Here is a 16,560-nt window from a genome sequence, read left to right on the forward strand (position 1 = left end):
TATGAAAGCAATTTCCATGCTGATGATGACTGAAGCCTTTATGATTCAGAGCTAAACAAGTTACAAAAGGCAGGAGGATACCAGTATCACAGTCACAAATATCTTCCCATTTCAAAGGAAATGAAATTAAGCTAATATATAGTACACATGGTACTTGGATCCTTTAAAAGAAAGCCACAGAAAAGATGTTATATATAGTGGCATATGGTAATAGAAGTGCTTGTAAAACTCTTATTTGCAGATGTTCATAAGAAAGCCATACAAATCAGTCACATCTAAAGCTTGGCATTATTACTTCTTAGTCAAAGGGTTTGCTTCAAAGTGCAGACTACAAAGAAATAAATTTGATCATGGTAAAACAACAAACTGGATTACGTCTCAATCCTTAAAAAACCCCAAATCAACCCTAAGAAAATTCTTTGGATAATATCCTAATTTCCTTTGATTGTTTCAGAATAACAACTGTTACTCTGTAACACAGACTTCCAGTGCCTAGGAGGCATAAATATAAGATACATAGTTTTATATACATATGTTTTATATAATCAGGATGATGTAAGTGTCCAAGGTGGCAGAAGAAAGAGAGTGAGACTCCATTTCCTTAGAGAAAGCATATATGCAGAAACATACATAAACCAGTGTTATTTATATTAAAATATATTATGAATACAAATATTATGAGGTATATAAAATAAGTCCAATATATAAAGCATAATATTTTAACACAGTAAAAAGTATTTCATATAATACCATATATGGCATATGGTATTATAATGAATAACAATATATATTATTATACCTTATAAAAAGAAATACCATATGAATAGTAACTTCTATATGAAGTTCAACTCAAAAGTAAGCTGCCTGACATATAGGAAGCTTTAAGTTCTGTTTTTCAACAGTGCATTGTAAACCTGATTCTAGTTAACTTACATTCTAAGTTAATTGTAACTACATTGTAATACATTGCAAAAGCCTAATTCTAATTACTTTCCCTATGATGATGGAATTCCTTCTAATAGATGCTGGCATAAACAGGATCAATACAAACTGTCACATAAACAGATTTATCCACCGGGGAAAAAGCAGGGACTTAACTAGATGTATCTTCCCATCCTTTCTTCCAAGTCCATTTACATTCCCAAAACCAGGTGTTCAAAATAAAAGTGAGCAATTCAAACTCTCAAGTACTAACCCATGAGACCTTTCTAATTTCAATTGTATGTGAGGAGATAAAACAAACTTCTTCCCTATGACAGCAACTCTTCGCTTCCTCTTTTCACTATGACTTCAGACCTCAACAGGTCCATGAGAAGCAGCAATGTAAAACAGCCACACACACCAGGACAACAACCCACTGGTACACCACATGCTCCTTCACACTGATATTGCTAAAATGGAATACTGGGTCTGACTGGGATGAAGTTTCCAGTTTACTGTCTTCACAGCAGCCCGTATGGTGCTGTTCTTCAGTTTGGGTAAACCACTGTTGATAACACACCACTGTTTTGGATCCTACTGAACAGAGCTTGCACAGCACCAGGGATTTTGCTCCACAGTCTCCCCCATAAAGGCCAGAAGGAAGGGGGTGGGAGAAGTTAGGAGGTGACACAGCTGGGACAGTTGACCCAAACTGACCATAGCAGTATCCCATACTCTGCAGTGTCATGCTCAGCAATAAAATCTCAGGGAATGGAGGAGGAAGGGGTGGGGATGTTTCTCTTTCCAAACAGGCATTATAGTTGCTGAGACCCCATTTCCCCAGAAGCAGCTAGACAATTGCCTACCAATGAGTAGTACTGAATGAATTCCTCTTCTCACTTGCCTGCATGTGCAGGTTTTGCATTTCTTATTAAACTGCCATTCTTATTAAACTATCAGCTTAATCCAAAAGTCTTTTCACTTGTAAGAGTCTTTTCGCTTTCCCCTCCTCCCCACACCATCTCCTGGAAGAGAGGAGTGAGAAAAAGGTAGGGCAGATGTTTGGCTCCTGACTACAGTCAACTCACAACTTGTTTACTGCAAACTGATGTCTACATTTCAGGAAGAGAGGCATTTTGTAAGACCAAAGCAGTATGCTGCATTTTGTTTTTCTCTTAGTAACATTAATCTCTTTGAGATTCTCTTGCCTTCAGCAGGAAATCAAAAGCACACACTTTTCTTTACCTTAACTATGCCACTCTTTGCTAATACCCAGAGTCATTCAGCCTGTGGAATATCCATCCTTGGACATTCTCAAAACTCTACTGACTGTGGCCCTGAGCAACCTGACACAGCTTTGAAGCTGGCTCTGCGTTATGAGCGGGGCTCGGACCACATCAACTCCATTGGTTGCTCCTTACCTGAATCCTTGTAGGGTTCTATGATCTTGTCATTTCTGCTTCTTTCTAAATTCTAAAAAGCCATCTTCAGCTTTCCAGCAAACTTGTAATGAATTTAATACGTAGGCAATTCTCGTAAGCCAAGCAGCCTGCATTCAGGAGTTGGGCTAATTGCTCTTTGCTGTCTTTCCTCATGTTTTCTTTTTTGCCATCAAAGAAGAAAATATTACTCAGGAGGAAGAGAAATTAACATAGGTAAGTGCTTGAAAAGGCAGGGATCAAAGCAAAAGCCTGCCATAATTCGGAACTACTCTTCTCAGTTTGGAAAAAAGAAAACCAACCCAACCACCAGGCATTATTTTAATACAGTTTAAGCATTTATTACATAAACAGTTGTGCAAGCATGTGGACCTATTTTAGTACTCTGCGGAATTCAGTGAAGCCAGAAGACACTGATGCCACCTCTTCTGTATCACTGTACATTCTCAGAACATGCAGGACAAAGAATCGCAGATTCATAGAATGGTTTGGGTTGGAAAGGACCTTAAGATCATCCGGTTCCAACCCCCTGCCATGGGCAGGGACACCTCACACTAGACCATGTCACCCAAGGCTCTGTCCAACCTGGCCTTGAACACTGACAGGGATGGAGCATTTACCACTTGCTTGGGCAGCATGCATCAGTGTATCAGAGTATCAGCGATGTCTCCACAACTTACCGATCAATAATGGCACACATGTCAATGGTGACATTGGCAAAGCTTCCCAGTTGGCCTTGCTCCACTGCGTGTAAATCCACCAGCTGATCATCCACATGAATAAACTGCATGCACCCTTGAAATGAATGCTGGAATAGCAAGTGATCCGAGTCATTCATCTGTACAGGAAACCCTGTAAAGCAGCAGGATAAAGAGCATTATTCACTTCATGTACTACTGCTCAAACCAGTACTTTTACCACAGGAAAAGACATGTTTTATAGATGGGGAAAGAAAAAGGCAAGGTGGGAAAGAAATATTATATAGTTATTAGATTACATTGTAAGGTTATTGATTTAAGTCATTGGGAACTACCTGCAAGAATTCATACAGTACAGTTGATTATTCTTTCATTAGTTGTGTCTACAGGATGGAAATCTTCTGCTAACCTTCTCCTCCCCCCGCCTTCTAGTGCTGTTTCTCATTATTTCTCTCTTCACACAAAGATTAAGGGAATAGGAAGAATATCCGTCTTGCTGTACTTCAGGAATCACATTCCCACTTCTTAGATTTTTCTGGGCAAAACGCATTCCATGTGTTCCATTAAATGAATTTCTAGACAAGTTTCTCTAGAACTAGCCTTCCTCGGCAATGTACGTGTGTTGGAAACTTTCTGCAAACTTGAAACTAGCCCTAAAATCTAATGTCCTGGCCCACTTCTGAGGAATGTGAGAACATTCTGTCAGATTTCCATTCTTGCTCTCAATACATTCATTTATCTGTCTTTCTGAAGGTGTTCTATAAGAGATGAGAATGAATTAGTGTCTTGACTCATGTTAAAAGGCAGGGACACAGAGGATGTTTGTATGTAGTTGTTTAACTGAATGCCCTTTGGAAGTGACTGTGTTGATTTACTTGTGAAAAATGTCATGGATAAGACAGGCTCTCCTGGATAAGTGGAGAGCCTCATTCATTGCTTCTAAATCTTAAGCAAGAGTTAACTCCCTGGAAAAGCTTCAGGAAAAGAATTTAGACAGAATCTGTTTAAGTTGAGAACAGGAAGAAAGGGAGAGCAGCCAGCATTTTACTGGCAAAGAAAGGAAAAGTGTGAAAAATGCATAATGGATTTACAGATTTCAGCTAGAAAGATGACTAGCCCTGCAGTTCTTGACTGACACATTGGTTTTCGTGCCTAAGACAGCTCCCATTCCTTCTCTCATTTTACTACCCAACTTGCTGATCTCCAATGCCTTCCATCCTTCTTCAGTAAATGGAAACAGCTATTCATGGAGATAGGAGAATAATGGATTATCCAACTAATATTGTTTGAACAGCAGCAGGAAAAAGGAATAAAAGTCTTTCTAAATTCTGTTCCTGAATACAGTTTATCATGTGACACAAAAGGACTGGCTAAAAGAGGTCAGTGAATAGAGGGCAGAAACAAGCGACTGGCACTTGAGGACAGACGCTGCTTAATGTGGCACCTATTAATAAAACAAAACCCAGATACATATAAAGTCTTCCCCAAAATATAATTAAGACCCATTTTAACTGAAAGGTTTTGCCAGAACATTCATGGCCAAAGGCTTGTCTTGAGGTCATATCACCCAACAATGCAAGGAGCCATAAACTACAATGAGGAAGATTATTAATCCCCTCACACTAATACACATCAGATGGAAAAGGACTAACTCCAAAGTATTCCCCAGTTGCCTAACTAATGCACAAAAACCTCATCAAACCAACTGCCCCCCACCAAAATCGTGCTAGTCCCAGACTGAGGATTGTTAGTTTGGATTGGCAGGAAAGTCAAGCCATAGGGACAGGATTTCTATTCTCTTCCCAGCATGTGCACTGGCTAGTGACTTATGTGAAGAAGAGAGGATAGGGCTTTCAGAAACATGCTTCCTACTTCTTTTAACTTGTTCTTTCCAGTGACTGACTAAATTCAGCTGAGGCTTTACAGTAGACAACAGTACAGAGCAACCGAAAGTGCAATTCCCTGTTGTTTGGTGGATACAAGCACAATAGTAAACCCAGCAAAGCCAAGGACATTATATGGCTGTATCTGAATATGATGAAAGATTATCCATCATCTTTCAAGCACTAACTGAAAAATAAGATGAAAACCTAGAGACACAATTAAATTTCCATATCAAAACCAGTATGAACCAAGTAACTAAGCCGCAAATTAGATTCAGCAATATATTCTAAGTTACTACCAACATTTGATAGCATTTGAGAACTAAACACAGAGGCATTTTAATACATGATTCTCAGCTTCACTGCATCTGAAGTGTCACTACACTCTAACGAGCACACGGTTATTATTGGTCTCTGCTGCTGGCTGACCCTGCAAACAGAGAAGTAGAAGCTGGGTCCCTCAGCCTGGGCAGAGACCCCAGGTCCCTGGTTCCCAGGCTGGGCTCCACTGCCTGGGGTGGGAGGGAGTTGTAGGTTGGAGTGGCTGAAGCTGGCGGCTGCTCCTAACCTAACTATGTAAATCAAGGGAGTGGAAGAACAGTGGGTTTTTTGAGCCATATGCTTCTCACAAACCAGCCTTCTCTGACACTGTTTTGTTTTCTGCTTTAAAATTGCAGTCATAGCTTAGACAAACCTGTCAGAATGCAGATTAAAACATACTGTTCTGTAAAGAATTTTGCACTTGGGAAAGACACTAGATAACCCTTGTATTAATATGTATGCTGTTTGTTAACTATTTTAGGTATACAGCCTAATGCCCATTAATTTTGGTGGGACCTGGACATTCTAGATAATTCCAGTCCGAGTCATCTGGGGCAAAGCTTTTGCTTTGCCCTTGTGATTGTTATTTCAGTACACACAACAATGCCTTCCCCTTCCACATGTCCATTACTGAGACGTGATTCACTTCCTCATCCTTCCTACAGTGAGTGAAATTAAATGAAGTTATAGAACCAAGGCTGACTGTAATGCTGTCACTAGAAAGGCTAAATGATGGCTGAACAATTTGACCAGCACTGTATTGGTCTTCTTGCTGACAAGCAAATATGTACCTTTCCAAAAGGTACATAAAATGCAGTTTGGACAGTTTAAAACCACGTTCACACTTACGATTACAAAAGCACGTTAAAGTCAGGTAAACTCCCTTATCCTGTAATTTGTACATCTTTCTGTGTTTTCCCCTACAAAATCTGAATCTTACTGTTTTTTTTTTTTCCCATTTTAAGCTGTTGTGGTTTAAGCCTAGCCGTAAATCAGAGCCATGCAGCTGCTCTCTCACTCCTCCACTTCCTCTCCCCTGGCTCCCAGAGGGATGGGGACAAGAATGGAAAGAATGTAACTCCCACGGGTTGAGATAAGAACAGTTCAGTAACTAAGGTATAACACAAATCACTGCTGCTACCACCAATAATAATAATGATAAGGGAAACAACAAGGGAACAGAATACAATCGCTCACCACCTGCCGACTGATACCCAGTCCAACTGAGCAGTGATCTAGCCCTTCCAGGTAACTGCCCCAGTTTATATACTGGGCATGACGTGCTGTGGTACGAACTGGATTATCCTGCAAAGGTCAGACGTGAACTGAATCTGAATTTAACTGAGTTAAAGAAAATTTGTTTCCAGAACTTCATTCTGACCTGCCGAACATGGAACAGCCCAAATTCTAGATCCAACTCCTGATCTTAATTCAAACTTGCAAGGAAGATTAGAAGATATATAATTTTGATTCATGCTATTTTCTATGTTAGAAGTCACTTTAATAAACATAGTAAGCTATAATAGCTATAATAAAATGCCTATGAAATAAACCCAGTATTTCTTTGCTGGTGTCAAGATCTGTTATGCCTCTCTTCCAATCCCGAGTAAGGTTCTATCAAAGACAGCATAACAAAGAAAGTCGAAAGAAGAATATGTTTAGGTTCATGGTATTGTAACAAAACTACATACAGTCAGAGCATGTCATTAAACATCTGATGCCCTATTTAATTTATGAGATCTGATGAGAGAATGAAATATCATACTAGACCCTGAATATACAACTAGAGGTTATTTTGTATCCTTATGTGAAACAGATTTTCTTTGAAGCACAGTACAAATTATTGTGTGACAAGATGACATTTTTTCTCCATAACTTGTGAGAACACCTCATTATAGTTTTTTTTTGGCCTTTTGTTTTATTTGTAAGTCAATGATAGGCTGTATATATTTATATTTGTATGTATACATATACAGTGGGGGGTACAATGGGGGGGAACTAGTGAACTAGTAATCAACAGGAACAGTGACTGATCTCACGTCTGCCACTGATTTTTATCTGCGTGGTATTTCAAGTATACTTCCTGGATCCTTGCAGAATGAGAGGAAGGAAACAAATTCTGTATTTGTCAGGATAAATGGCAGCACAGAACCGTTCAAGGTCAAGCTATCTTCAGATTTTCTGTAGCTATCATACATAATTCAAACATGTTATTCTGAACTCAGAGAAGAAAACTGAAATTCAGTGCAAACCAATTCACTTAGATTGAAAATAATACCTTGCAATTATGTTAATAAACATGAAAAGACACTAAAAGGAAAGCTCAATACACCTACCCACATCCAGTGTAGTATTTTTATGCTTGTTTCAGTCAGATCAGAATGGGGCCCTTACTGTGAAGTGGAACAGAAGCAATTATTTTGGAAAACTAGAAGTTTCCTGCTCCAAGAGCATGAAATAAACTTCAGCGTTTCCCAGCTCGGTGGAGTGCAGAAACAGAAACCAGAATGGGAACTACAATTTTTCTGTGTGTTTTTGCAGAGAAAGGCACTAATTTCTTGAATGAGGCATTTTCTAAGAAATTAGTCTTTACTTTTGTCTTCATTGTTTCATCTCTGATTTATAGAAACACAGAGGTTGAATAGCATGGTAGGGCATTTCATCCCAACAAATGTGTATTCCTAACCTAAAACCCCGAAATGGCTTCATATACAGAGAGAAAAGCACACTCTCCTAGTGCTAGAGCTTAGAACAAGAGGATGTAGTGTTTCCAGCACTCCCGGGGCACACTCACATGAGTCCTCCAAGTAAGCCAGGCTAGCCTTAATGAAGCCTCCAGTGCAGTCTGCAGAATCTTCTCTGTGCATGTCACTGATATTGTGATGAAAAAGTTTAACCAGATCTCACAAGACTTGGCAGCGTTTTCTACCAGTCTTGCACCTCCTGATTCATTTTGTCTTCTCTGGAGATCTGGTCTTCAGCCAGACCTTATTCTCTGAAAGCACTTTATCACCAGCTGCCTGCTTATTAACTGAAGCCAGTTCTGGAGAAGCACTGAGAATTTTCAGTCTGTCTGTATACTGTCACTCCTTAACCCTCAGTTAGATTTCACTTCAGTGTATTGACACTAATTCAGAACCTGCCAGCTCTCGATGGGTTTGAATTCTTTAAAACGTAGGACCTAAGACCTCCCTACCTGAGGTGCAAGGAACGCCAATCCAGTACTACAGCTCCCTCAGAAATTCACTGACACAGGAAATGTACGTTTCTTTTCACAAAAAAAATAGGAAAACCAGATCCTCCTGTATCCTGATGTTTAAAAAACGGATGAAGAGCAAGATTTAATTGATTTTCTTGCAAATAAATGTATTCCACAGTCATTAATTGGAGAAGAACTGATGTGAATGGTTGGTAATTCATGTTGTAAAACCAGCTTATTTTATGCTGAAGTGAAAGCAGCAACTCTGCTTGATGGAAAGGGTGCCACATACAAACCAGGGGTCCTTTAAGGAAAGTCCACTTTTTAAAGTGGCTGGAGGTTGCTTATTTTGCTTTTGCTTCATTAAAAACATCTCCAATTCCTGCCTACTTGAGTGGAATTTGAGAGTAGCCATCCACATGAGACATAAATGAAGAGTCCTCAGGAAAAGTACAATAAAAAGCAAACAACTACTTTAAAATAAGAGAAAATTTTAGATACGTTTTAATCCTTTACTTAAAAACTGGCAGTGATCAAAATGAATCAGGACACTGAGGTTGTAATGAAACCCTAAAGTATGGAATAAGCAAGAACTCTGTTTTGAAATACACTCAGAAGCTGTCCTGAACTTCCTGCTTAGACAAAATTCTCCTTCAAATAACTGGAAACAAGAGCAATGACAACGAGGTTCAATCATCACTTTCTGACACAGAGAGAAGCAGTAAGAATGATCATTATTACCAGACTTGGCTAATTTAAATCAATCTAACATTTCACTGCAATTTCTATCTTACGTTATTGGATACGAGAGAAAATGCAGAAAGACACATAACAATTAAATTGCTGCAAATCTGTACATGACGCTACCCATATAATACATGCTATTCAGAGGCTTTTGTAACAAATAGAGTAAATGTAAACCAGATTTCCAAAGTTACTGCTACTATGCTTGTACTGAAAATCCCCCATGGAGATAAAAATGTCTAGCTGGAGAGAATTACACTCAGGAAAATAGAAGCAGCATAAATACTCAATCTCTATTTTCTGCCTTTAATGACGTACAGCATGGAGACTACACTGTTGATGCTAATTGTGTAATCTTATTTGCTGCTCCTACACAAACCTGTTCCTTTTTTTTATGTACTGCAAACTTCTTACTACAATATCACTAAGGTGAATTTACTTCAATCCAAAACAGCAGTACAGAAGTCGTTGGACCAAGTTACCAAGAGTAACTTGATTTACTTCCACCGACTTCCACCTAAGAGATTTATATTCTAATTCAACATTTTATTCTGCAGTCTAGTTAACAAAGGTAAGTGGTGGCTAACCACCCAAGAAAAATCACTGCAAGCAACACTTTGTATAGCCACAGTACATCACTCTGGGGTAAACTGTACCAGTCTGCAACTGAGTTTTGGTTTAGTCAACCACCATTTCTGGTTTCATGCCATTCACTGAATGTTCTCCAGCATGAACAATTTCCTCCCTTACCACCTACTACTCTTTATCAACTATAACCACAAAAAGTGCCAATCTCTCCAGAGATTTACCAAGAAACCAGAATTATCTTGTGGTGCACACTCTGCTGGAGCTTTGTTCCTACATGTTTGAAACTTGAAAAGTGATCTCATCTGAAGTACATTCAGATATTCAGTGCATCCTAAATGTCTATTCTGACACTTCTTTTAGCAGTAACTTCCAGGTTTTGAACACCTTACAGTCATTTTTCAAACTTCCAAAACTACCTTAAGCATGTAGATCATTGGTGATAAGTGCATCACTACAGGATGCACATTAAATATGGATTTAAAGATCAACATTGTTTCACTTTAATGGTAAAAAACAAAAATTTGGTGCTTAAAGTTATCTTAATAAATTCTAGTATTTTGCAAAGCTTAGATTTTCCTTGATTAATCATAGCTTTGTTCTTAAATTCACATTTTTTATTACCGTTAATGCTCAGTAATAGTATCAACAATTATCAATTATCAGCAATGAAATCAAGTCAATTAAGTTCTGTAGGGCTTGATGGAATCCCTATAACAGTCATTAAGTTCACAGTAAAGGCTGCCCTTATGCTTATTAGAATCTTATGCAAAAAAAAAGACATAGTGATTCATTTTAAAATCTTAGCATTACAAACCTCATAACTGATTGACAAATTATTAAAAACTGAGAGAGAATATGGAACAACTCTAAAGACATGGAACTCAAAACTTTACCATGGCACTTTTATCAGCTGCATTTTTTACTATGTATTAGACATGAAGACGAGATGCACAAAAGGCAGGATAAGAGGAAAAATCTCATGGTCATTCTGATACCTTAAAAGTACACACAGCAACATGAGCAGCAGACCCTCCACTTTTTAGTGGACTGGCTATGCCATTTGCTTGAATTATGTGATATTCATAAAGTGTTTGAATTAAATACCGCTTTGGGCAAACTGGATGGTTTAACTTCATAAAGCCTTATGCATCTTTCTTTCAGTGGTGGACTAGAACTTTGTATCTGTTTTTTCAGGTGTTCATGATTTACACAGTATTCAGCTTTCTTATTTGCATTTAGAAACACAAATATAGAAATACATCAATTGAGAAACACAAGTATAGATTGCCAGTGGATTATCTTTCCAAATTTAGGAAGAAGTATCAAATCTCCACAACGTGAACATGTTTTTTACTTTCTGAATGTGAGCTGCTTTATCTGTAGCACATAATTTGTACCTGCACTTCAAGCGAAAAGTTAGTAGTGCTTAACATCGTTGTAAGTGGAAAATACTCACATAGCCACACATACTCAACCTATATTGAGAGAAATCACAGAACAGTTTGGGTTGCAAGGGACCCCAAAGATCATCCAGTCCCAATCCCCCTGTCATGGGCACAATAAATCAGAATGAACTCCAGACAACAATAGTAAAACCAAAATATGTTTTCTGTTAGCTCCATAATTATTTAAAACTATTATGAATGCAAACATGTCACTCAATCGAAAGAAACTAAAGTCTGTTTAAATGGGAATAAACTAAAGTCTATTTGTCTCTTACTCTTCAGACTTGCATGTTAGACAGGATCACCATTCCATTTTTCATTTTTTTTTAAACTTGATGTTCTCTCTCTAAGATTTGAAAATATGATCATTTTAGAAACTGATCTTTAACCTTGTTCAATTAGAAAACTAACAAAAAGAATTCCAGCTGTTGGGATACGGTGCATTTCTACTTTCTCAGTGCATCCAACCTCCCATTCATAGACTTGTAGTCTGCTCACTTAAAACAAGTGTTCCATAGAAATATATGTTCTATAGAAATATATTTCCACAGAAATAGTGTTCCACAGAAAATTTGTAGAAAGTAATATACAGAAATTACCTTCCAGCCACCGTCTTTTTTTTATTAAAAAAAAAAAAAAATGATAAATTTGTTTTCAAAGAAACTGAATGAAATTTTAAACTGGCACCACAAAATAATCCCTTATGAAGTATAACTTAATATTCTTTCCTTCTCCCAGTATCAGTATCAATTCCAATGGAGCCAAGGAGATTTCTTTAAACACTGTGGCTCTCTATTCAAAAGCACAGCAGGAATAGCAGCAAAGGCCTCATATAGAAGTGACTCAACATAAAGCCATTGGGAATTTTTTAAACAGCAAGTTACAGGACTTAGCTGTGAAAAATTACATTAGGCTCATTAAAAGCTCTTTTGAAAGTGCTTTAAGATGCATGCTAGTGAATGCAGCCTTAAGTTCCAGCATACCAACTACTTCCAGTTGGTTATCATCCCCAAATCGCTGAGGGTGCACTCCATCCCATTACCCAGGTTGTTCATAAAAAAATCAAACAGTACCAGTCCCAGCACCAGTCCCTGAAGAACACCACTAGTAATTGGTCACCACTTAGACTTTGTACTGTTCATCACCACCATTTGAGCCTGGTATTCAGTCAATCTTCTCCCACCATACAGATCTATCCAATCCATATTTCACTCAATGTTATAGAGATACTATGCATGCTGTGTTGAAGGCCTTTTTAAGATCAAGGCATACAACATTCACTTTTCTCACTGTTCTCTCATCCGTATCATAGGGGACAACCTCAGGTATCTCCCAAAATCAATGTAACATTTCAAAGATCACTGACAGCAACCTTGCAATGACATCGGCTGCTTCTGTCAGCACTCCAGGATCCATTTGCTGCTGATACACTTACTGAAGTCTCTCTTTGTTGCCTATCATATCTCTGACTAGCTTCAACTCCAGCTGAGGTTTCGCTTTCCCAGTTCCAAACCTGCATGCCTGGGCAATGACTCTGTATTCCTCTTGGTTAGCCCTTCCCTGCCTCTGCCTGGTGTGTTGATTCCTTTTTGAGTTTGAATTCAGTCTGGTGTTCTCTTTTTTACAGTTATGAGAGTTTAATTTAAACAATATAAATTACTGAAATACATCTGTTAAAATATACAAAACCCCCTGTTTTCTTTCACTTTGACTACATGGATGGCATTAAATTCCAGACACACACACACACACACACACACACACACACACACTAGTGTCTATTGGGAAAGAAAAGGAAAATCAATTGTAATGTAAATTGCCCTATGCCCACTTCATTCTTACTGTGTCCTTTGCAGGCTGTGAAGAGTGAGACTTCAGGGTATTCTTGATAAGTACCAAATGCCGAAAACATTTTTGCATTTAGGGATTTTTCTACGGACTCGAAACTCTAAACAGCATAATGCACTGGTAGATAAAGGAGTATGAAATGTATCTATGGGAAGAAGCTAAGTAAGGGAGGGATAAAAGAAGAGGAAAATTACATCTAACCTCTATGTCTCCTACTCCTGTTGCTCTTTGTCTCTCAATCACAAAACCAAAGTAATATTTGCTTTGAGCCTATGAGGAAAAGAGGTAGCAACTTAGCTGAGGACCTAATCTGCAGATACTGTTATTCAGCTTGCAAAACAGAGATGCTTTTTTTCCAGCCCTCTTCCTTTCCTCTCTGGTGTAGTGAGCCTTGTTGTGCAAACAGAAGCTCTGTGGCAGCTTTACCAAAACCTTGTGCCGGACTGTCTTTCAATTTTCTGGGGTGAACAGACTTCCTGGCTATAGGCAAGAGAATGGATTCCCTCAGTAAATCTTTGCTGAAATTGAAGTTGGGGATGCAAGAACTGTGGATAATGTTTTCTTTCTTGTCTGTGAATCGCAGAGTCACAGAATGGTTTGGGTTCGAAAGGACCTTAAGATCATCCAGTTCCAACCCCCTGCCATGGGCAAGAATGCCTCACACTAGACCAAGGCTCTGCCCAACCTGGCCTTGAACACTGCCAGGGATGGAGCAGTCACCACTTCTCTGGGCACCCTGTGCCAGTGCCTCACCACCCTCACAGGGAAGAACTTCTGTCTTATATCTAACCTGAACTTCCCCTGTTTCAGTTTTAACACATCACCCCTTGTCCTATCCGTACAGTCCCTGATGAAGAGTCCCTCTCAAGCATCCTTATAGGCCCCCTTCAGTTACAGGCATTTTCAGGAAGCTCTGCAATGAGGGATTCATCCTTAGCTGAACTCTGCTAAAAGGTAGAGCGCGGGGTTTAAGTGAGAGTTGCACTAAGACCAGGGTGACTTTGCTGTGATTTGGAACTTTGAGAATCTGGGATAAGCCAGCAAATGAATGGCTATGGAAGAGGGACCAAAATATTTCAGGAAGCAATTAAACAAAAACAAATGAAAGAGCTGAGAACAAGGAAGTTTACATGGCTATTCAGAATCACTGACTTGTTAACTCACTGAGCACAACCATATGATTCATAATGTATCTTAGTGAAATAACACTTAAAGATTTGTTAGCTTTGAAAAGAGACTAAGATAAACATGATTTTCTTTGATTATGGCTTGGAGCTTCTGAATTGTCTAAAAGTGAAAGACCTACTTTCTGTACTTTGTATACAAAGCAATCCAAACAGCAACTGTGTGTAATCAGATAAGCACAAAGAGAAAGAAAATATGAGACTAAGCACCTTTTGGTAAGCTAGTAAAGAAGTTTAGAGAATCTAAACTGCTCCTATATGAACTGTCTTCATATAGGGTTTCATGTGGCCCAAATCACAGATGTCACTGAAAAAAAAGGAATGTTTTTACATTTTGCAGATTAAGCCCACAAGTCCTTATTCAAGAAACCATGTAAACTCCCACAAATCCAAGTATGCAGAAGATCAATAGAAAAGGCTTATTCTCTCTCCTTTTATCTTCCTATCTTGTAGGTATTGTGTCTTCATAATATGACTTTAAACTGCACAGGCAACAGAGCACAGGAGACCAGTTGCTACGTCCTATCTGACTTTATTATTAGCAAACTTTGTCTACCTTGATGGCAAATAGTGAAGTCCTCATTGCAGATGTGATGGAGAACTGGCCTTAAACATAATGACACAAATAACACTGAAATAGATTATTCGGACGGGTTGCAAATGACTGTGTATATAATTTCTAGGCTCTGCCTGATCACATATTGTGAGTTCTAACTTCTTTGGGCCTGCTTTTTTTCCTTTTACCTTTGGATTATTTTTTTTTGCAAGAAGTACTGGGAGATTTTGAAATGTGAGAAATTGGAAATTCCTAGCATTCCTCAGACATGAAAAAAAAAAAAGGCTTTCTTTTACTGCAGTCAGAGATCACTGTGAAATAGGTTTGTTAGCCCAACAGCCATATAGCACTGCTACATACAGAAACATGTATTTGCAGTCATAGCCAGGTTCTATTTCTGTATGTCTACCTATGGTATATTTAGTTCCCATGTTGGTGATTTGGAGAAGTCAACACTCACAGAGCTGTGATTTGGGGATAAGAATGCTTGAGGCACATTTGCAACCAGGAATATTTTTGTAAATGTTGATGTTCATTGTACCGTTCATAAAGGGAAAAAATGAATTCAAGTCCAGTTCTAATCTTGGAGATGAACGCAGGAGTATTTGTACTCGATTTGCCTCCAGATGTATGCATGCTAGGAGTAAAAAGGAGAGAAAAAGTAAAAGGGAGAGCAGGATATTGATGGCATCAAGTAACTATATACAGCAGTCATTAGCAAGATTGTAATCCTGCAAGTTTGACTGGGCAGTGCATCTGAGGGAAGTACATCTTGGGAAGAAACCTGATTTGACAATAATTACTGCTTAATGTTGAAATCCAAAGACACTTACGCACAAGAAAGACATGAAGAGGGGCTATAGGGATGCTGGGGAGGGACTCTTCATTAGAGACTGTAGTGACAGGACAAGGGGTAATGGGTTCAAACTTAAACAGGGGAAGTTTAGATTGGATATAAGGAAGAAATTTATTCCAGAGGCACTGGAATGGGCTGCCCAGGGAAGCTGTGGATGCTCCATCCCTGGCGGTGTTCAAGGACAGGTCGGACAGAGCCTTAGGTGACATGGTTTAGTGGTTTAATGGGGGGTGCCCTTCCCCATGGCAGGAGGGTTCGAACTAGATGATTTTAAGGTCCTTTCCAACCCAAACTATTCTATGATTCTATGTTGGCAGGGGCCTATATTTAAGGCAACAAGGACAGAGGCAGAAACTGACAGCACTTTTAAGAACAGGAAGTCAGAGATGTCTTTATCTGGACTCATTAAGAATGAGCAGATTATAGTGTCTGAATGACTTTGCCTCTTGCAATCCAGACAACCATTACAGCAGCTGAACTCTTAGAAGAGCCAACTTACCTTACAATAAAAAAAAGGCAGTTAATTGATTTCTAAAATGTGAGGTTAACTTCAGAATTAAGTGTCTCCACTTAAGCAATGCAGTGAAGGTTTCTGTGATTTATAAGCTGGACTTGAAAATCTAGTAAAGCACTTCAGTGCTTGCCAAGACCTATCTGAATGAGGGCACTCAAGAGGCTGTGTGAAAACTGAAATCTTGCACACAAGGCTTATACACACATATACATACATCTACACAGAAGAGCATCTGCACTCAAAGAGTTCAGTTACTGTCATTGATCTTTCAAATATCCATTGTTAGCCATGTAAAGATGGGTGTTCATAACTGGAAAATGTGGAACACATGTACAAAATTCTACTAGTGCAGGTCTTCAGGAGC

At 38.7% G+C, this 16,560-nt stretch overlaps 1 protein-coding gene across 2 annotated transcripts in view; it reads right to left on the reverse strand.

Annotated features, from left to right (window-relative positions):
• The window catches only part of CNTNAP2 (contactin associated protein 2), a 1,009,321-nt gene that overhangs the window by 392,513 nt on the left and 600,248 nt on the right, over positions 1–16,560 (reverse strand). For both annotated transcript variants that reach the window (XM_061464593.1, XM_061464594.1), the window contains exon 10: positions 3,041–3,212. In XM_061464593.1, the coding sequence (XP_061320577.1) occupies positions 3,041–3,212 (172 nt within the window). The remainder of the gene's footprint in view (positions 1–3,040; positions 3,213–16,560) is intronic.

The sequence above is a fragment of the Pezoporus flaviventris genome, unplaced genomic scaffold (genome assembly GCF_033815535.1).
Source record: "Pezoporus flaviventris isolate CSIRO_AGI_PZ_B2104156 unplaced genomic scaffold, CSIRO_AGI_Pfla_v1 ptg000037l, whole genome shotgun sequence".
NCBI lineage: Eukaryota > Metazoa > Chordata > Aves > Psittaciformes > Psittacidae > Pezoporus > Pezoporus flaviventris.